The sequence below is a fragment of the Antechinus flavipes genome, chromosome 4 (assembly GCF_016432865.1).
Source record: "Antechinus flavipes isolate AdamAnt ecotype Samford, QLD, Australia chromosome 4, AdamAnt_v2, whole genome shotgun sequence".
In the NCBI taxonomy this organism is placed as follows: domain Eukaryota; kingdom Metazoa; phylum Chordata; class Mammalia; order Dasyuromorphia; family Dasyuridae; genus Antechinus; species Antechinus flavipes.
This window is the reverse complement of record NC_067401.1, coordinates 298,153,205-298,176,392: the sequence shown is the minus strand read 5'-3', so window position 1 is coordinate 298,176,392 and position 23,188 is coordinate 298,153,205. Positions and strand designations below refer to the sequence as shown.

The 23,188-nt window shown below is 36.2% G+C and overlaps 1 protein-coding gene across 1 annotated transcript in view; it reads right to left on the bottom strand.

Annotated features, from left to right (window-relative positions):
• Positions 1-23,188, bottom strand: part of SLC35F1 (solute carrier family 35 member F1) — a 511,365-nt gene that overhangs the window by 43,345 nt on the left and 444,832 nt on the right. Inside the window, exons 5-6 of the mRNA XM_051997618.1 lie at positions 12,691-12,847; positions 7,400-7,452 (exon numbers count right to left, since the gene is read on the bottom strand). Of these exons, the coding sequence (XP_051853578.1) occupies positions 7,400-7,452; positions 12,691-12,847 (210 nt within the window). The remainder of the gene's footprint in view (positions 1-7,399; positions 7,453-12,690; positions 12,848-23,188) is intronic.

Sequence of the window (23,188 nt, the reverse complement as noted above, 5' to 3'; positions counted from 1 at the left end):
AGGTCAAAAGGGAAAGTAAATGAGTAAGAAAACAAAAAGCAAATGAACAACATCAAAAAGAATGAGAATGTTATGTTGTGAATTACACTGAATTCCCATAGTCCTCTCTCTGGGTGTATGTGGTTTTCTTTGTCATGAGATCATGGAAACTGGCCTCAATCATCTCCTTGTTGCAAAGAGTCATGTCCATTAGATCAATTCTTAAATTCTAATAAATTCTATGATACATTGAGAGAGCCTGCTGAGTGACAGAGGTGATAAAGAGAAAATGAACCTGCTTTAAAAATCTAGGGGGTCAATTTCTCATTTATATCTGCAATTATATATATGAGTAGGAGGAGGAATAGCTATCACAAGAGATGGATTACTTCTTTTCCTAAAAAGTATTGAAACTATCCTCAAGGCCTATTTGACTCAAAGGATCAAAGGCTTTTCAACTGATGTTGTTTTTGGTGCACCTGAGTATAAAAAGCCATGACTTTTCTGATGACTGACTACTGGACCAACATGGGCAACAACTCAGTCTTTGCTCAATTGAGTCAACAAGGCTTCTCTAGGGAGTATCTTGTTGACTATATTTCTCATTGTTATGGCTAAATAAATCTCTTTTTATTCATTGTTAAATTCACTATTACTGTTTCCTTTCATCCCCATCTCAAATCTAAAATACCAGAGGATTGGCTTGGTCAGCCCTAGTCTCCAATAGCATACTAATTCTGTGGGAAATCACTAATAGTTGTGTCTTTGCACTAAATTTCAGTTACCCATTTATCATTCTCCACCTAGTAATATTGATGCAAACAACCAACAAATCCATTGAGAAAAAACTCTCCCCTATTTTCAAAGCATTAGACATAATAACATTCAGTAGCTCTGGCAACATGGGGATAGAATAAAGACAAATCGAATTTAACATTTCCAAATGAAAAATGTAAATGTTTCTGATCTAGGGCCTAGTCGGATGGCTTAATCCAAATTCTCTGGACTTCTATGCTCTAATAGAAAAACATTTTAAGCTACACTTAATATCTCTTTGACCACAAAGCCCTATGAAGCCTCCAAAGAAAAAATGTGATTTATTCACAGGAGGATTTTTTACACAGTATGAATCCTAAATACATTTTGGGTCTTTGATGAAATACAATTTGGATCAGATCTACTTTCTGCCTCTTCATCCCTCTCTCTCAATGACTGCAAATGATATTGGAGGAAAGCTCAAACCAACAGCCCCCTCTAATGTGTAGTATCATGGGAGAGGAAGCTGAATTAGTCACAGAACTGCTCATGGTAGCAGTCCTACAGACTTTAATTATATCATATAAGCTTTTGGATTCTCCATCAGGAATCCATATCCCCTAATAAAAAGTTGAAAATTATTTTCTTTGCCCTTGAGTTTCATGCTTTTTATAATTTATTTGCCTTACTACTGCTCATTAAAAATGCAAAAGTTAAAACCTTTCTTGCATGATCAACGTATAAATATGCATGGAAATGTATTTGGCTTCACCTTTGGAATCTCAGATGAATACAACAGGAAGAAATTGCTTTTCTAATCTGAGCATTGGTGGGAGACAAGGTGCTCCCAAGCTTATTCTTCCTGAGAATGGGTCTCTGCATTTTCTGAGACTGTGAGAGAGGGAAGGAAGAACTGCATGATCATCCTTCTGTTCTCATGGTGCCTGGAACATTATAGACTCTCAAAAAGTCTTAAGTATGTGATAGCAACTTGCAGCTGTAATTAGGAAAAAGAGCAAGAAAGATAAATATGCAGCAAACTCTCACCACCATCAAATCAGTTTTCTTTAGCTGTCCATTTTTTTTTTTTTTTGGATATACTTGGGTTGACTTGGTCTTCAAAGATCCAGTAATAGCTCCACACTCTGGCATTTATAACAGACTAATACTGACTTAGTGGCCACCAGACTGGAGAACTATGTTCATTTGGCTCCCTTCATTAGTAAGAACTTTTAAAGAATCAAAAAGGTTTAAGGCCCTAAAACAATGTAAACAAAAGCTCAATCTGTCATTTTGCCAGAATACTGTTGAGAAGCATCTAATGAGGATAGTAGTTCATGATAAAATAAATCATTAAGTTGTAAATAAAGGTTAACATGGCAATAGTATAATGATTTTGTTTTCTTAGCCTAATATTTCCATTTTAAGGCCTTTTAGGCTATATGCTCATAGCTAAGCTTAACATTTACATTTTTGACAAGGGATAGAGACTGGGAAAATGATTTCCTTGATACTGTCAGAATTTTAAAAAATTACTTCATCCAAAAAAGGTGGGCATCATAATTACAGAGTGTTGTTTAATAACTTTTAAAAAATGAACTAATGGCTTAAGTGACTTGCCCAGGATCACATAAAACCTTGTAGACAATACCTGAAGCCAGATTTTCCTGGCTTCAAGCCCAGCTTTATATCCATCTTACCAGAATGCTAGCCCCCTATTATGATTGTAGAGTTAAGTATTTTTTAAAAATTGTTCAATTTATTAACAAAAAATAGTTGCCAATATGACATTGGATTACAAAGGTTTTTTTTTAAAAATTGTTTTGATGACTAAAATAGTAGTTAAAATAAGAAGACTTTGATGTTGAACTGAGATAGTTTTCCTCTTGCAAATTTGAAATTTATTTGTGCTTGTCATTATTTGTAAACCTCTGTAAATAACCCCAATGCCAAAAATTTTGGTAAAAGGCCATTGTGTTTAGGAAGTTGATCCTTGCTAAAGAGAGCCTCAGCACTTCATTTTGTCCCTGCTTATATACAGATGAATTCATACCTCTTCTCGGTAGGCACAGGATTAATGTAGTAGATAAAACATTGGACCTAGAATTAGTAAAACCTGTATTCATATGTGATACTTGTTGGCTTTGTGACAATGAGAAAATAACTGACCCTTTCTGATTTCAGTTTCTTCATTTGTAAAATTGGGATAATAACTGTTGATAGAAAATTTTAATCTTTGTGTATATGTGTGTATGTGTCCTAGACTCCATAGTAGAGTCCAAGGGCTATGTGTTTTTAATTGCATAAAATAAGATATACATAGGATCACAGTCAAAAAAATTAGGTTGGAATATATTTTATCTATATATGTGTAGTTAAGTGTGTATATGACTCTGAGCAAGTCACTCACTCTGTTTTATGCATTTTCCTAGTTTATAAAATGAGCTAGAGAAGAAAATGGCAAACTGATTCAGTATCTTTGCCAAGAAAACTCCAAAATGTAGTCACAAAGAGACACAACAGAAACAAATGGACAACAAAATAATTCTCTCTCTCTCTCTCTCTCTCTCTCTCTCTCTCTCTCTCTCTCTCTCTCTCTCTGTCCATCTATCTTCATGAACTACAGGTTTAAATGTCCTGCCTGCAGGATTTTTGAACCTTTCCAGCTTGTTGTGAAGTTTGATCAATTATAGAATCACAGATTTAGAGCTGAAAAGAACTTCAGTAGTCTAACTCTCTCATTTTACAGATGGGGAAAATGATGCTGTGAGACATTAAGTGACCTACCCAATGTTACACAGAATAAAAATCAGAGAATGGAATAGAAACTTGGTCTTTTGACTCCAAAGCCCTGTTATTGTGAACTTTCAAGTGATATATAAATGGAAGTTATTATTAGAATGACCCATTGGTCTTATCTTTTGAAAGGACTAGACATTTTAAAATTTGTTTTTGATTTTAAGAAAACCCCAAACAAGAAAGTCTTGCTGAGAAGCAGCTTTGCTAGTGAATTGAGAACCTGCCTTTTGTCTCACAGAAGCTGTGTGATCCTGGACATTTCACATAACCCCTTAGTACTATGCACAATTCTCTAAAACTGTGTTACAGAGCAGGTGTCAAACTTCAGTGGAATAGGCAATTGCTATGCCAATAAAATTACAGGTTTGGAAGGAGAAATAATGAAAAACAAAGACAGAAAGAAAGAAGGAAAGAGAAACCCTCACTTCATAGTAAGGTCATGATGACAAGCTGGCACAACTCAGAAGGTCCAAATTGTTAGAATAGTCTGGGTTTATTAAGTCATTTGGCTCCTTCAGTCCTTCAGAAACCAAAACAAAACAATAGTCCACAGACACAAGTAAAACATTTCAGACTTTCTCTAGCTACGGGCACCTGGATTTTAAAACAGTGTAAAGTTAGTTTATGCATTCCTAACACAATTACAGCAAATATGGAGAGAGTCCAATGAGTTATTTAATAGTTTTCCTGCTGTGATTAGAACACTAAGGCTCTGGAGAGGAAGTTTTCATTGTGCTGGGCTGTAAGTTTTACTTGATTCAGCTAATCAGAAGTAGTTCTATTGAGTAGACAAAAGGACTCTTCTAACTTAATGCTTTCAAATGATGGTTCTCTGTAGTTGACTGATATGGAAGAGAAAGGATAATGAAACAAATAGTAATTCATTAAGTGATTTTCTGTCAAGGAGTTTCAAAAAAAATGATGCATATATTATCCCACTCAGACTGTCTTTTTTAAATTTCAAAAAAATGTGAAGGATGACAACATACATTTCAAATATGGGGGGGCACAGAAGAGGGGAACAGCTGAGAGGAGTGTTAGTGAAGAGAGGAAACTTGAAGTGTACTTGACATTCTGAAGAAGAGGAAAGGAAGTGGAGAGAGGGAAAGGAGCAGAAGGGATGGAAAAAGAGGAAGAAGAGGAGGAGACAAAGACAGACAGATGCACACAGACAATACTTTGGGACCCCATCTCCGGTTTTACTTTCTAGAGAAGTTATATAGCTACTTTCCCTATCCCCTAACTCTTCCTTGTACTATGAAGAAACAGCTGCTATGGCACCTGCAGATGCTTAGGGAAAAATTAAATATCTAACTTGTAGCTTCTTTCTCCTCCTACCCAATTTTCCCTAGGAATTTGTTCTTGAAATTCAAGAAGGGAGGTCAGATTCCTTCCTTGACTAAGGAGATGAGAAGTTCGATCAAGATGAAAATAATAACTCCTATCTATATGGAACTTAAAGGTTTTCAAAGATGCAAAAATTATTGCACAAAAAATTCTATAAATTAAATATTAAGGGAATTAACATTATTCCTACTTTAAAAATTGGGGAAACTGAAATTCAGAGAAGTTAGAGAATTTTATCTATAGCTACAAAGGACATTTTACATTAAATATCAAAGAGGGGAGTTGAACCCAAATTTTCTTGATTCTGATTCTAGAACTCTATCCACTGTACTAGACTACTTCTGTCTGCTCTGGGAATGGTGAAAAAATTAGATCTTAAAGTAAAAACCAAACAAAATCCCTAAATTAAACAACAAATTTTCACTAATTTAAAGAAGTCAATTTAAAGGCATCCAAAGCAAACAATGAACATTATATGTCTATTCTTGGTCAAATTGGGCACATTTCCAATTGCTAGAACAGTCCCTAAACAGATTGCTCTTTGACTAGCCTAACACATTTGATTGCCTTCCCACCTCCCCTTAGCATGTCTAACTGCTCTGGTTTGACATTTTCATTGCAATAGAAGGGCACAAAAATAGAACTTCCTTTTAATGGTGCATTTAGCTAACTCTGAATTAAAAACTCCCATGGAAGCACATATGACATCTACATAATTAGCAGACACATTCTTTCTGATCATTCTTATCACCATCAATATCAAATTAATTCCTAGTCATGGGGTACTTTATCTGAAGGGTTACTAGCATTCAGCTCATTTTCCCATGGTTTTGAGATAATCAAAAGCAAATAAATCTATAACCTGCAGCTCATTTCTTTCTTAGCTGTAACCTACATCTCATCCAGCCTCTTTTGGAAAAAAAACTAAAAACAAAACTCCCAAAAACCTGATTTTCATTTAATTATAACATTTTGCTTCAAAACCTCTAAGAATAGCTACGTTTTTGTGGCAAATAAGATAAATCTGTGGGCTCCTGAAGACAAAAGATGCAAACCCCAAGGACATCCAGGAATAATAGGATAATTTAATATATGCCTGCAAAGAGATTTCTGTAGGAAGCAGATTGACCTTGAATGCAGGAGTTGGTGGTGGGAATGACTAAACAAGCCTTCAAAGCACCTAGAGTACAATTTAGTTCTGGCAAGTTGACCTATGCTTAAAACATGGTAAAGAGCTAGCGATAGGGATATATAGTATTATAAAATATGTGTGCAAGTATAAAAATCTCAGTAGCCTCCTTGACCCACTACATAAAGAAATCTTGAAGAAGCTAGAATTCAGAGCTACCCCCCAAAACAAGGCCTGCAGTAATTAATATCTGAAAGTTCTCTGGGAAGTTTGATTATCAACCAGCTGTCAATTCTCTAGGCATTCCACAATCCTTTCTCCTGACTAAATGAATTAATATTATTCCCAGTACTTTAATTTGCATACCAGCTTCCTTACAGCTTTCCCCAATGGATGGTCCTGCTTGAGTCAGATAAGAATCTGATCCATTGAACTTTCCTGGTTTGATTCCAACAGAAATCTGACCCATTTCCATTCTGCTTCTTTTTATTTTGAGAACTTTTCTTTCAATAAACTTCATTTTCTCTCTGCTAGCTCTGCATTTTGGTGCTTCTCCTTCCTTGTACTGCGATTTGAGTTTGTAAATCTCAAATGGCATTAAGACAGCATGTACAAGCACAGACATCAAGAATCCCATCCTACAGATTTCAAGCCTTGAAATGTTGCTCCCTTTAGCCAATTGGCTTAATATATGAGGTTTATAAAATCACCTTGGATCATAAACCCATTTTCTAAATTGAAAAAAGAAAAAAGGAATTTGGGAAACAAATGAAGCCCAGGATGCACAGAATGACTATAAACCAGCTCAAAGCATGGCTGTTATTTCCACCAAATCCATTTGGAAAGCAATTAACTAGTTTTGTGCAAACAGCTCCCATCAGAAAAGGAGTTTATGGGTTCAGAATGCCTTCTACGATCTGTATTCTTTTATGTTTTTTCTTAAACCCTGTTAGTTTTTCCCCTTCTCATATAAACTGTTAGTTCTTTAATAACCACATCGGTTTTCTCACTATTGCAGAAATTTTCCTGGTGGTTCCAGATTGTCATTCTCTTTGTCCCTCCAGATTTACGATCTGTTTCATTGCTATTTGGGGGGACAGTTGGGTAAAATGGAATGTTACCCAATGATATCCTTTGGCTTCCAAATGTAATATGTAAATAGATGATGTCAGTGAGCAGGGAGCTCAACTACGAAACATTAGGGGACATAAAATTCTAGTCTATGACCCTTTAGAAGATTTAAATTCCAAAAGCCTCTATTATTTTCTTACTTTGACTACTTCTTTATTCCTCACCACCACCACCATCTTCATTCCTACATAAATACTATTACCTCCTTAAAGAAAATCCATATGGCAAGATCATCAACAAGATCAACTATCTCCTTACCGATTTGCCAATCCCAGGGTACCTTCAAGAGCTCCTTGTGCTCCATTATAGCCCTAGAAGATAAAAGAAGGTGAAGAGTAATAAGTAGAAACACAGTGGAATCTATTTTTTACCTTGATTCATTCAAATGATCACTCACTCTTCAGACATCATTAAAAACAAATCAAGGGCAAGATGATTATACAAAGCACAAAGGGACAAGCCTATTTAGTCAGTTTGAGATTTGCTTCTGAATAATTTTAATCCACAGAGATAAGAGTATATCATTTATTCATTCATACCTTTTAATAACTAAATGAAACAATCATATTACCAGATCGATCCATTATCTGTATTCCTTCTCCTGATTGGAGCACTGCCCCCACCTCCAATTAATTTGTTTGAACTTTATAAAGAAAAAGATTGTATTTTTTTGAAAGCCCCTGAATTTGAAGAGCTTAATCATGACTTTGTATGTAGGATAAAGGGCTCAGAGGGGATTGTGGGAAGATGGTGATATGCTAGGACAGAAGAGTTCATATGTCTTTCTCCTCTCCTCTCTCTATACCTCAGAGGAGTTTATAATATACTGTTATTTGAACTTGGCAAGAAAACCACTCTATAATACATTGGTTATTTGGGATCTAAATGATAGATATGATATATAGAAGGCTCACATAGTCCAAAATGATACTGGGTATCCCTCAATTATAACCCCAGCAAAATGCAATCTTTTATGACTCCTAAATTTAGGACATGTTTCTTTGGGTAGAAGAGGGGTGGGCTAATCTGATGTCATACATTGTCTTTCAATCTAATGGTGGTAAAGGGAGATCAAATAGGAAATAATAAGAAATAGAGTTCCAAATCTGATAGTTCATATAAATCTTTCAAATCCCAGTGGTCTGTGCTGTTTCCTTTCCCTTTCCCCATTAATCTTCTACTTTCAATTTTATTCAAATACAGATGTTAGCTTTTTATTAATCTAAAATTAAATTCCTGTGTACTTATAAAATAGGAAAACCAATTAATTGGCGAAATGCTTGTTGCAAACAGTACAATTGGGATACTTTTTATACCTCCCTCTTACCCCACGCTCTCACACTCAAAGCACTAAATTTGGGTGTTTTTGGTCTTAAAAACCTACATTAAACATAAAATGAACAAGAAAGTAATAAATGTTTTCTAGCAGGGTCTTCTTGCCCATTTTACATTTTACATTGGATAATGTGGAAAAAATATTATTTTATTGTGTATTTCTAGAGCTGGAAGGAACCATAGAGACCCAACTATTATCCAAAGCATGCATCAGCTCCCTTTTTTTTTAAAGTTAAATTAAATTTAAAAATTTAAGTTTTTCTCACAAACAAAACCAACAGAAACAAGATTAAAATGGAAATACAAAGCTGGGAAAAAATCTTTATAGCCAGTATTTCTGCTAAACAATTCATTTCTTAAGTGTGTGTGTGTGTGTGTGTGTGTGTGTGTGTGTGTGTGTGAAATTTCTTTTTTTTTTTTTTTTGCTTTATCAATGAACTCCAGTCTTTATTCAAGTAACCAGAAAAAAAATCAAAATTTTCTCTTAAGTATTCTTCTAAGGTTTCTCCAATCAACTTTTTTTTTTTAACTTTTTAATAACTTTTTATTGATAGAACCCATGCCAGGGTAATTTTTTTACAAATGCATCAGCTCCTAAGAAGCATCATAAGTAGTTTGTATGAAAATATGGATAATAATAATAATGATAAATATCTACATAGTTCTTTAAGATTTGTGAGTATTTTACAAATATTAGGGCACTAGATCTTCACAACAACTGAGGGAGATAGAGACCATTATTATCTTCATTTTACAGATGAGGAAACTTAGGCAAAAATTAAGTGACTTGCCCAAGGTTACATAGCTAGCAAATATCTGAATCTGGATTTGAACTCAGATCTTCCTGACTGTCCAATCCTCCTTCTATCATGTTACCAGATCTCCAGTGACTATAGAATGGGGAGAAACATTATCTCTTAAAGCAGATACTTCAATTTAAAAAGAATATTAAGACTAAGAACTAAATTTTGAAGGTTATTTCAAGCACTGAACCAGTGGGGCTACAACTTAATTTCTCAAAATATATTCTGTAGAATGGGTTAAAGCCTACATTACAGGGTTAGAATAATTCCCAAGTCACTTTTTGTAAAGGGCTGAAACTCTGATAAGATGCACTTGGACAACTGAGCACTTAAGGCTAATTACTTATTGGATAATACTCTATTAGAACATGCTTGGAAAATGGCCCGCCCCACTATTCTGTGCTGGCTCAATCATTTGGTGTATACAGAGAATTGTAGGAGGGACTAGGATGTGGAATAAGACTAGCCAGAGTCATTTTGGGTGGGAGAGGAGGAAAATGAAGGTGGTGGAGATCCTGCGTCCATCCAATTCCCTTCTAACCCTAAAGACCAAGAATAAAAACCAAGGACTTTTGCTTCTCCTGACTCCGGTTGATTCTAAGGTATCCAGGGTGCTAACTCGGTCCTCACAACTTTTCACCATTCATTCACCATTAAGGGTTCAAGTATTAGTGATGAAGAATTAAATTTTGCTCATAAAAAATCAGTCAACAAACTTTTATTAAGTACTCATGTACTAGGACTAATAGAAAGGCAAAATCACAGTTTTTGCTGTAAGGGAACTCATTGGTTAGGGAAGAGGGAGACAATACACAATTAACTATGTACATCCAAAATATATGCTGTACAATGGAAATGGAAGATGATCTTAGAGAGAAGGGTTTGGGATGGGGATAAGCTCCATATATAAGGTGTGGTTTGAGCTGAATTTTGAAGGAAGTTAGGGAAGCCAGGAGGTGATGTTGAGGGAGTAAAAAATTCCAAGCATGAAGGATAGAGCAAAAGCATAATAAAATGTTTTGTTTAGGAACTCCAGATTTCAGAGTTGCTGAAACATAGAATGTGAGTGAGGAAAATTAAGTATATGTGAAGACCGGAAAGGTAAAAAGAGACTAGATTATCAAGAGCTTAAAATGCAGACAAAGTTTATATTTGATCCTAAAGGTAATAGGGAGTCACTGTGGGGGTTAGACTGTTCATGGTTGCCTTTCAATCACTGTTTGTCTTAGGTAAGGGCTCCCTCAACCACCACAACTCTGTCTTGACTCATTCTTCAATAGTAAGTATGTCAATAGCCTCATATTCTCTTCCTCCCAGTGATTCTGAATTCCTGGCTCTGGAATCATAAACCTTGTATCCTATCTCTAGGAGCTTGCATCCTCAATCCTATCCTTCTCAATCATTTCCTCAAATGTCCTACACAAAATCATCTTGCTTCTTCCTCTTTTCGTCCTCTGGAATGTCCTGTACAAAATGAACAAAATTACTTTTATCTTAAACTTTTTTCCTTTCTAACTCTGTCTTTTTGCATTTCTTGGGATTTGATAACATCATATTCCCAGACATCCTTTCTAGTACTAATTTGACTTGGCCATGATGGGAAGAGTTAGAATACTTTTTACTCCCCACTGCCACTCTTAGACTTCTTCTGCCAAAATCACTCATAAACTTCTCCTTTGCGATTAATACTATTCAAATTTATCACAGACTCCAGATCCTAATCATTATCTTTTGACTTTTATAACAATCTTCCTTCAGTTGCCTTCATACTGGGAGACTTTAACAATATCCTCAAATATCTTAACATTTTTGTTTCTCAATCAATTGAATACCCAAAGAGCTCTGAAGCTCATCTGCAGAGAGATGAAGATTAAATCTATGTAAACTGATGAAGTCACCAAGAGAATATATAGAGAGAAGTGGGCCCAAGAAAAATAGATAATTCCTAAAGGAGAAAAATAATAAGTATATATTTCATTGTGGCAAATTACTGCTCTGAAGGAATATATACATGGGTAGTTATTTAATTCTAAACAATAGATAGTTATTTAATTTTAACTAAAATTATACCATATTCTGTCATATAGTAAAAACTCAATAAATGCTTGTTGAATGGAATAAAATTTTCTAGGCAGTAGCTTAGTTTTTTTTTTTCTTTTAATAGCTTTTAATTTACAAGTTATATGTATGGGTAATTTTATAGCTTTGACAATTGCCAAACCTTTTGTTCCAATTTTTCCCTTTCTTCCCCCCATCCCCTCTCCTAGATGGCAGGATGACCAGTAGATGTTAAATATATTAAAGTATAAATTAGATACACAATAAGTATACATGACCAAACCATTATTTTGCTGTACAAAAAGAATCAGATTCTGAAATATTGTACAATTAGCCTGTGTAGAGAAATCCAAAATGCAGGCAGGCGAAAATATAGGGATTGGGAATTCAATATAATGGTTCTTAGTCATCTCCCAGAATTCTTTCGCTGGGCATAGCTGGTTCAGTTTATTACTGCTCCATTGGAACTGATTTGGTTCATCTCATTGCTGAGGATGGCCACGTCCATCAGAATTGATCATCATATAGTATTGCTGTTGAAGTATATAATGATCTCCTGGCCCTGCTCGTTTTACTCAGCATCAGTTCATGTAAGTCTCTCCAGACCTTTCTGAAATCGTCTTGTTGGTCATTTCTTACTAATATTCCATAATATTCATATACCACAATTTATTCAGCCATTATCCAATTGATGGGCACCTACTCAGTTTCCAGTTTTTGAGTGGCTTAGTTTCTTGATAATATGTGCTAAATATAGAAATTTTATGCTTCAAGAGTTAATAAACTGTTTTATATAGGTAGGACTTGTCATCATGTCAAGTGCATCAGATCATGTCATTTCCATTTATTTCTTACAATGCATTAAATACTTTATTACTGATCTGGAAAATCTAATACACTTTTACATGTCTTCTAGAAAACTTGATTTGAGTCTATTGCAGGTTAAATAAAAAGAACTAAAATTTTAGATTAAAAGGAATACTTTCCCTATAATTAGAGCTATAACAATATGGAATATCTGCCCGGTGAAGTAGCAAGTTTTTTTCACTGGAGAAGTGTAAATAGAAGTTGAAAGCTCATTTGTTGGAATGTTATAATAAGGATTTGTATATGAGGTAGTAGTCAATTAAATGATTTCTGAGATCCCTTCTGGCCCTGAGACCCTGCATTTTATGGAAGTGCTAGTTTTCAGACTTTAAAAGAAATGTGGGTAATAGGGACATAAGAATTATTGATGTTTTTCATGAGAATTGACCATATCTATTAAATATAAGAAGCAAGGAGTGGAGATAGGAATGCCAGAGAACTGATCAGTGATTTGCTCCCTCTAAAGTGCTTCTTTTTTCTACTTACAGTTGAATTCCACTGAAGAAGGCACCAAAGAGTCCAATCATTCCAAGAAATTCGACCCGGCTCAGGGTTCGGATGATGTATTCTTCCCACACGTTTGAGATGCCATAGAGTGTAGCTCCTCCAAGGACTAAGAGGTCGCCTATCAGCTTATTTTCTCCTAGAAACCAAAAACATATAACATCACATGAGATTATCCATAAATGGAACCTACTTCTGTCACAGTGAACTAAGAAATTCTTGCATTCACTTTAGAGATCATGAAACTTGGTGGTAACAAATTCAAATAGAAACAAGGGCTACTAATCTGTACATGAGGATCTCTGTGGGCCATACATTGACTTAGCTTTAAAATATACTATAATCTGGGTTTTATTACATTTTTATTTGTTAAGTATTTATCAATTCCATTTTAATCTGAATGAGGCTGTTTTTTGACACCTCCAAACTAGTCCACCCAGCCTTTTGATTTGAGAGGAAACTGAAGCACGAATCAGTTAAGTTATTCACCTAAGTTCATATGGAATTAAATGGCAGAATAAGTCATCTGCCCTCAAATCTAGCACTCTTTCCATTATTCATATGACTATAATATATTTGAGGGTACGTACCTACTGTATTGGGAGAGAGGAACAAATTTATAAGACTTGGTAATTGGAGGAAACAACTTAAGTGACCGTGTTGGACTTGGGAAAACCTGAGCTTGAGACCTTTTCTGTAAAATGGGAATAATAAATAATAGCACTTATTTTTCAGAATTGTTGTGAGGATCAAATGAGGTATCACATTTAAAATGCTTTGAAAACTTTCAAACACTATTGGTGTGTGTGTGTGTGTGTGTGTGTGTGTGTGTGTGTGTGTGTGTGTGTTTTAACTGAGGCACTTAAGTAGTACAGTAGGTACAGTGCTGGAAGTTAGGAAGACCTAAGATAAAATGCTACCTTAGACACTTTCTTGCTGTGTGATTCTGGAAAAATAACTTCTCTGAGCCTCCATTTCCCCCATTTGTGGAATGCAGATAATACCACCTACCTCACAATATTGTTTTGAGGATAAAAAGAGACATTTGTACAGCACTATGAACTTTAAACTGGCACATAAATAATAATTATTATCATTGATATGAATTAGAATCTGAAAAGTACACAAGTACATGCTCAGATATAGTTGGTAAAGGGTGGGGAGAAGGAAAACTAGGCTTTTTAAACAAAATCCCCTGGGTTGGTTCAAGAAACTAAACCATTCTCTCAGAAACTATGGTTTCACCTAAGTGATCTTAAACATTTCCCACTTGAGACTCCTTTTTGCCTGAGAAATTTTTTATGTGACCCTGGGTAGATAAATATATAAAATAGGTATACAAGTCAAACATTTACTGATAATAAATCAAAATTTCACAACCCCCACATTCAGTTATATGACCCTCCCCTCCCCAAATGGGATTGCAAACCACAATTTAAGAAGCCTTAGTTTAGCCAATATGGCCTTCTTGTTCTTCCTCACACTCAATGTTACATTTCCCATTTTCATGCTTTTGCATGGGTCAGTCTTTATGCTTGAAAATGCTCTGCTTTTAAAAAATCTACAACTTCCTTTAAAGCTCATCTCAAGGACCTTGAGACCCTTTCTGATCTTCCCACCTACTAGTAATTTTCCATCCAAATTACCTGGGGAAGCACACCTATCCTAGAATGAAGAGCAGTGGATGTCTTAGAACAGGGACTCCCTGAAAACTGTTTGAAGGTGACTGGAATTTGTTCATGAGAAAGGATTGAGAAGGAGAAACTGGAAGGAGGAAGCTGCACTCCAGGGTGAAAGACTGGATCACCTCCTTCCGAAGGACAGGTAGACTTTGCAGAATCAAGCACTCTGCCTGGGACCTGGGCCCTTCTGCTTGCCTCTTTAAAGACTGAGAAAACCTTTAGTAGGGAACAATGGCTGGACAAGTAAGCACTGAGCCTAGCCAGCCATTTGAGGAGAGCTGATCCCTCCCATGGCTCTGAGCCAGGGAGAAAGCTGCTGTCCTTAATTGCCCCACACCACTGGAGTCCTGGTTTCTTTTTCCCTGTAAGTAAATGTTAACAGGAAGACCCTGGCTACTTGATTCCTATTCCACAACAGTTGGCTGGCCTAGCCAGCTGAACCTAGTTTTAAACCTAAAATGGCACTTTTTGAACACTGTATTTTGTATGCTTCTATGTTTATAGGTTGTTCCTTTCAATAGAATATAAATTCCTGGAGGGCAGAAGCTATACCATTTTTGTCTCTATATTCCCAGACCCTAGTCCAATGGTTCTCAAACTTTTGTTTTCAGTATCTTTATCCTATTAAAAATTATTGAGGATCTCTCCAAAGAGTTTTTGTTTATCTGGATTATATTTATAGATATTTACCATATTGAAAAGAAAAACTATTTTTGAATTTGTAGACCCTCTAAAAGAGTCCCCAGGATTCTCCCAGAGGTCCTCAAACTTTGCAGCAGCTAAGGATGTTTATCCCCCTCACCCAGGGCTATGAAGTTTTTTTATTTAAAGGCCCACAAAATAAAGTTTTTGTTTTTACTATAGTCCAGCCCTCCAATAGTCTGAGGGACAGTGAACTGGCCCCCTATTTAAAAAGTTTGAGAACCCTGTGTCTAGACCATACTTTGAGAACCACTGCCTTAGTCAAATGCCTGGCAGAGAAAAAGCACTTAGTAAGTATTCATTGATTACATATGCTATATTTGTTATTTCTATTTTATGAGGAATGCTTCAAACAAAACAGAAAACAACAACAGACAAGAATTATACATTGTAATGAATGTATAATTAGTCATTGGGAAGTTTTGTACATATACATAACTATTTGGGGTTCAATACTTCTCAGGATTGTTTTTTGTAATTGCCTACAAAGGCTGCATCCCAGTTTCTTGATCATTAATAGTGGTGGCAAATCTTGGTCCTTTGCGATTTGAATTCGATTTTTGAAAACAACTAAAAACTACTTTTTGTCAGTATTAAGAGTTTAGTGATTGGTAAGACTACCTAGACAGGAGCTATTTGGGAAGTGGAAACTAGACAGTCTTGCTGAGTTTTGACAGGAAATTGAAGCAGGTCTCAGCAGCAAGTAGAGGAAGGAAGTTAAGATAGGCAGGTGGGTGGGCTCAGAAATATTCTGTTATTTGGAGACTAGTTGGAATTCCCAGCAGTTTGGTGGTACAGATGGTGGCAGGGGTCTGGCAGCAAACAAGAAGTAGTGGTCCAAGTAGGCAGATGGTTATCCCCAGGGAGATCTGGTAGTTGCATAAATAGAAATTCCAGGGAAAGGCAGAGCATGCAATCAGGGCATCAGGTCACATGCAGGATTCTTAGCAGGCAGGTAGTCTTTACACTTTTGTAACCTCTTTCCATCCCCTTGATATTCTTTCATAGGTTTCAATAGCCTTGGAAAACAATTCTGAAAGAATTCTATATCTGTTCTAAGAAATGGCAACATTATGGAAATAAAGACATCATTTAAAGGACAGATTTGGTATAGAATTTCCTGAATGCCCGCTCTTACTCGAGATTTTCTTGGGGATGGAGGAAAAAAAGCAGAAAAATTGCTTTTAAGAAAGTTTATACAAATAGTTGTTAGGCCTTGGGATGTCTGATGTAATCTCATAGCTGATTTTTGCCTTAGCTATAAAGTAATGACATTTGGAAAATTCAAAGAATTAACTAAGGTGTATGGAAAAGTTAAATTGCCATGTACGGTTATTTATTTATTTTTTATAAGATGGGGGATCCAATCCTTCTTTTAAAATTCTAAAAACAGATTATATGGTTTCACTGATATTTTACTTATTTTAATGTCCAAGCTTGAAAAAGGTGCCATGACTCTGTTATCTAGATTATTAATTGAAAACTCTGGTGATCAGCACTTTATTAATACAAAGATAATTGAAGTTCATCATAATTCTCTCATGTCTTTGCAAGATCCTGAAATGTCTTCTGGCTCATCAAAAATATAAATTGTTTTTAAGAATAACTTTTTGTTGGGCATTTTATTAAATTTGAATTCTTTGGAAATTAATGATTCTCCTATAATGTATATGATAGATTATTAAGAGAAACAGTACTGTATGGTAGAAATAGTATTGGGATGTAGAATCATAAGATGGGAATTTAAAACCTGATTTTCTACTTACTAACCTTGAGATACTGGGCAAAGGTACTGTTTCAGTTTCCTTATTGGGGTAAAGATTGAATGATATAATGTGTGTATAGTGTTTTATAATCCTAGGTGACAAAAATCTTAACTAGTATTATATAGTGGGAGTTGAGGGACACATCCTTTTAAATGAGAGAGTTGGATTGGTTGGCCTTTAAGGTCCCTTTCTGACTAAAAATTCAGAACTATATTTGTTTTCTATGCTTCTCCCCCAGTTCCTTGATCTATATATTTCTTATCATGACTATCAGTCTTGATTACTTGCCCATAAGTTTTTGGAATTTGGATGTCAATTAATTCAGGTAGGATGACTTAGTATGAAGGGCCTTAGCCCTCTTGTTTGATTTTGTGAAAATTTCAGAGAAGTTACCATTTTTTTGAGGGATAAATTTTGACCCTCATATTCATATACCAACAGATTAAAGAGCATATGGTGAGAATGAATCCAATTCAATTCAATAAATAGTTTTATAAAGTGTTTACTATAAGAAAGGCATTTGTCCAAAAGGAAAAACTAAAGCATTTTCAGCCCCCAAAGATTTTATATTTTTTCAGTAAATTTGGGGTAAATATAAATAAATTTAGAAAAATATGAGAAAAAAGAGAGAACTAAGCATTAGGAGAAAAGTAAGTTTCCTTCAGTAGACAATGGCTTGGTTAAACCTTGAATGTGCTGGGAGGCCTATTTGCAAAAATTAAGCAAAATATGCTTGCTTATCATGTTGACCCTTGCGAAATAGTATTTTACATCAAAGACACTTATGAAAAACTTTTGGACTTGTCAACAAATTATTGGAACATTTGGCAGTTTGCCCTCATGATTTATCAATCAGACATTTGTAGTCATCCAGATCTAATGCCTTGGCTCATGACCAGGCCACATGTGGTGATCTATTGAATTATTTTTTACTTAAAGAAAGGAGGGAAACATGCCATGGGAATACCTACTGAACACTCAAATAATGGATGTTCAAAATCTTTAATAACTGGAAAATAAAATGGGAGAAATAATTTAGTGAAAAAGACTATGTTGAAAGATAGTAAATACCTTTTGTCAATGGATGTTCAAGATCTTTAATAATTGGAAAATAAAATAGGAGAAACATTTTACTGAAAAAGACTGCTGAAAGATAGTAAATGCCTTTTGTAAAAGAAGTATTTTTGTTGACAATATCCAATCCTTGATAACTACTACCATGTATCTGAGTCACTACTGTCTTTCCTAGAAGATTTTATCCACTATTAGTTTTTTTTTTGATCTTCAACCTCTACCTATCTACTGGCAGCTGCCTACAAACATGCTTATGGTTCTACCAACCTAAATGAAAATAAACAAAACCAAACCTTCAAACCAAAATCAACTCTTACTTGATCCTTGACACCTATATTCCTGTATCTCTTAGTTAAACTCCATAAAAAATCCATTTCTATTAAATTTTTCTATTTTTTGTCTTCCCCCAGTCTTCTGAACTTTGCAATCTGGCTTCCTTATAACATCATTCAACTGAAATTGAACCATTCAAATTTTTTCATTGTTCAGTCACACCCGACTCTTTGTAACCTCATTTGAGGTTTTCTAGGTAACAATGATGGAGTGATTTGCCATATCTTTCTTCACCTTATTTTATAGGTGAGGAAATTAAGGCAGACAGGTTAAGTGCCTTGCCCAGAGTCACATAGCTAGTAAATATCTGAGGACAGATTTGAATTCAAGGAGATGAGCTTTCTTCACTCTATCCCAGCACTTTATCTGCCACTATCCACCATCATTTCTAATGATTTTAGTTGCCAGATATAATGGCCCCTTCTCAACCCTCATCCTGCTGTAGCATTTGACACTATTGATTACTTACACTTATATCCTTTCTTTTCTGTGTGTGAGGGAGTGGGTGGGGGAAGAGGGAAAAGGATAGGAAGAGTGTTCTTTCTCATTCTCCTTTATTAAATTCATGTCATGCTTCCTGTGAGTGTCCCCAAAGACTCTATCCTGGGTCCTTTTCTATTTTTTTTCCTATTTTATTTTACTTGTTAATTTCACCATCTCCTTGGGTTCCATTATCATTTCTATGTAGATGATTCCCAGATATATATATCCTGCCCTAATTTCTCTCTTGAACCCCAACTCCAATCAGCAATTTCCTATTGGGCATTTCTAGTTGAATGCCCCAACTAGATCTCAGACTCAACAATATCTAAAACAGAACTCATTATGTTTCCCCTTGAGCCCAAAGCCCTTAAGCTCAACTGTTTGGCATTTAAAACCCTTCACAATCTGCCCTCTTTCTGCCTTTCCAGTTTTCTTACACTTTCCTGACCTTCGTTTATGCTACAATTCAGCCATACTGGTATACTTGCTGCTCCTTGCACAATACATTTCAACTGTGTCTTGATTCATTTGAAGTCTTTTTATCCTCACCTTCTTTTTTTTTTTTAGCTTTTTTGGCTTCCTTCAAGACTTAACAAATCTCTTTTCTGAAGGAGACTTTCCCAGTTTTTCCAGCTACTGCTTTCTTCTCATAGATTACCATAGGTATCTTGTACTTACCTATTTATGAACCTGCCTCTCTCATTAGAATGTAAGCTTCTTTGAAGCAGGAATTTTTTTGGGGGGGATGTCTTTGTATCCTTAGTACTTAACATAGTTTCTGGAACATAGTGAATATTAATAAAGTTTGCTAATTTTGTTGTTTTCAGATAGCAAACTGTTGGAAGTTTTCTTTTGTTTTTAGCAATTCAGAAAAAGATCAGAAATATATTTTGGAGCAGAACTTATTGCTAAGGTCATTTTACAAACTCTAAAAACTTAAAAGATTTGAGCTTTTTAAAATGAATGTCTCTTTCCCAAGCACTAATAAATAGAGATAGATTCTGGGCCATACTCCTGACAAGGGGCACTTCACATAGAACTCAGGTGCAAAGATAAATTATACATATTAATGATATCTATTTTTTAATTATGACAATAGCAAAAACCAATTCTTTTCAAGTGAATTAAAAGAGGGAGCTTTCTAAATCTAAAATTAAAATCTTCCTTTGCTGGGTAAGCAGTTACACTTAAAAAAAAATACAAACAGGTAGACAATGCCCCTCAAATATGATCCTTTGCTCTTTGTTTTGACTTGAACATCCAAGGCAAGATTGCCTCCAATCAAAGGACCATGGGGTCAAAAACTCCCCCTGAAGTCTACTTCCAATGTTATCTTGGGCATATTACTTGAACTTCATTGAGTCTTAGTTTCCTCAGCACAAAATGGGGTAGTTAGACCCAGGCTTCTGTGACTCCTAGCCCTATCATTGGCCCTATGACTTGAGGAAGATCTTTAACTTCTTTCTCACAAAAAGATCAAACTCATCAGACCAATGATCAGAAATAGTGCTTCTGGCACAAATTTTATCTTCTATTCTCTGAGAATTTTCTCCAGAATGGGAAGTACCTGATCCTCTCAATAACTTCTCCTCCCTCCCTCGCTTTCTTCCTCCCTCCCTCCCTCCCTTCCTCCCTCCCTCCCTCCCTCCCTCCCTCCCTCTCTCCTTCCTTCCTTCTTATCCTTCCTTCCTTCCTTCCTTCCTTCCTATCCTTCCTTCCTTCCTTCCTATCCTTCCTTCCTATCCTTCCTTCCTTCCTTCCTTCCTTCCTTCCTTCCTTCCTTCCTATCCTTCCTTCCTTCCTTCCTTCCTTCCTTCCTTCCTTCCTTCCTTCCTTCCTTCCTTCCTATCCTTCCTTCCTTCCTTTCCTTCCTTCCTATCCTTCCTTCCTTCCTTCCTTCCTTCCTTCCTTCCTTCCTTCCTTCCTTCTTTTTCTTCCTTCCTTCCTTCTTCCTTCCTTCCTTCCTTCCTTCCTTCCTTCCTTCCTTCCTTCCTTTCTCTTCCTTCCTTCCTTCCTTCCTTCCTTCCTTCCTTCCTTCCTTCCTTCTATCCTTCCTTCCTTCCTTCCTTCCTTCCTATCCTTCCTTCCTTCCTTCCTATCCTTCCTTCCTTCCTTCCTTCCTTCCTATCCTTCCTTCCTTCCTTCCTTCCTTCCTTCCTTCCTTCCTTCCTTCCTTCCTTCTTTTTCTTCCTTCTTTCTTTTCCTTCCTTCCTTCCTTCCTTCCTTCCTTCCTTCCTTCCTTCCTTCCTTCCTTCCTTCCTTCCTTCCTCCTTCCTATCCTTCCTATTCTTCCTTCCTTTCCTTCCTTCCTATCCTTCCTTCCTTCCTTTCCTTCTTCCTATCCTTCCTTCCTTCTTATCCTTCCTTCCTTCCTTTCCTTCTTCCTTCCTTCCTTCCTTCTTATCCTTCCTTCTTCCTTCCTTCCTTCCTTCTTCCTTCCTTCTTCCTTCCTTCCTTCCTTCCTTCCTTCCTTCCTTCCTTCCTTCCTTCCTTCCTTCCTTCCTTCCTTCCTTCCTTCCTTCCTTCCTTCCTTCCTTCCTATCCTTCCTTCCTATCCTTCCTTCTATCCTTCCTTCCTATCCTTCCTTCCTTCCTTCCTTCCTTCCTTCCTTCCTTCCTTCCTTCCTTCCTTCCTTCCTTCCTTCCTTCCAGACAATTGGTGTTAAGTGGCTTGCCCAGGGTCACACAGCTGGGAAGTGTTAAGTATCTGAGGCCAGATTTGATCTCAGGTCCTCCTGACTTCAGGGCTGGTGCTCTATCCACTGTGTCACCTAGCTGCCCCTCAATAACTTTTCTTTAGGCAAAAATAACTCCAAGAAGATTTCCTTGCAAATAATACCTTGTACCTAATAAAGACTTAAATGTTGATTGGGTTGAATTTTATTAATTAAATATATTTCTCTCTCTCTCTCTCACACACACACACACACACACACACACACACACAATGAAGTAGCATTGAAAATCATTTCTGGAACTCAGACAAAGAAGAAGCCACCTCAGACAGATCACTATCATTGTCAAGTTGCCCAAAACAGCTTCTAGCATCCCCAAAGTGAGGCAACAGTATAAAACCGATTGTCAGCCATATTCTTTTTGTTGAAAAATTCTCTCTTCTAGGGATAGTGATCCAGCTTGGACTATACATGGACTTTAATGGAATTTGGATTAATATTTTTAGAGTAGAAGATTCATACCAGAATCCATTGATTCAAATATCTACCTGAAGATAAATAGGCTGAATTTTATCTTATAAGATATTATCCAAAAAGTACCCAATCAGCCTGAAATTTGATTTATATCACTGTGATTGGCTGGGAAAGGAGACAGAGTGATGAAGTATTTAGGCTAGGTTGAAATCAGATGCTATCTAGTCCCATTTCACCATCAGGGCTTCCAACTTTTTTGACCAGGGGACAATTCAACCTGCTGAATGAGGTTGTTGTTGTTCATCCTTCATTCTTGAATGCCTTCATGAAAAGTGAAAGCTGTGGCCAACCAAGACTGGTGTAAAATGAGCTCTTGGGATCTTAGATTTGGGTACTGTCCTGTAATAATGCCAACTGGGTATGACACCATTTCAGTGTCACAGAAGGTAAAACAGAATGATGATGTCTCATTTTTCTAAAACTCCTCTCTTATGTTTCACAAAACCAATTGTATTCTCTGCCATAAACAGACAGCTGAAGTCTCACTTGGGGATGTGGGCTGGACTTAATCATGTTGCGTTGTTTCCAAATAGGATTATTATGAATGGCCTCTAAATGCATTGTGCTTTCCCTTTTTAAAACAGAGCACCTCAGCTAATGCTTTATTTACCCAGGCAAAGGACATACATGTGTATGCAGATAGAAGTGAAGTAAGAACAGAGAACCCTGTAAGTAACCAAATGAAATAAATTCAAATTAAGTTTAACCTTATGACATGGAAATGATGTCTGTAAAAAACTTTGCAAATCTTAAGGCATCATATAAATTATAGTTATTATTAATAAACATTTTAATTTGGCTATTGATTGACCCCTCACTCTTTACCCCGATGTATTTTAGGGTAGTTTCATGTAGCTTCAGAGATCATTCCTCAGTCTCTCCTTCCTAAGATACTAGGTACCCAACTCTGTGGTTGGGAAGGATTATTATATTTAGGCAATCATAGAGAGGATGAAGCAGGTGCTTGAGAGCAGAGATGAATTAGAGAGAAGCTGGGGACAGTAATGGGATAAAACTATACTTAAAGATGGAAAGAGGTGGGATTGAGGGCACATGTAAAGGAGCTGATCTTGGCAAGAAGTTGCTGGCCAGGAAGAAGCTGACCATAAGAGACTGGAGGGAAAGAGGAAATTGGAGAAAGTTCTTGGTTCAGATTCTGGTTTTGTGACTTATTCACTATATGACATAGTTAGCCACTTGATTTTTCTGGGCTTCAATTTTCTCTTCTGTA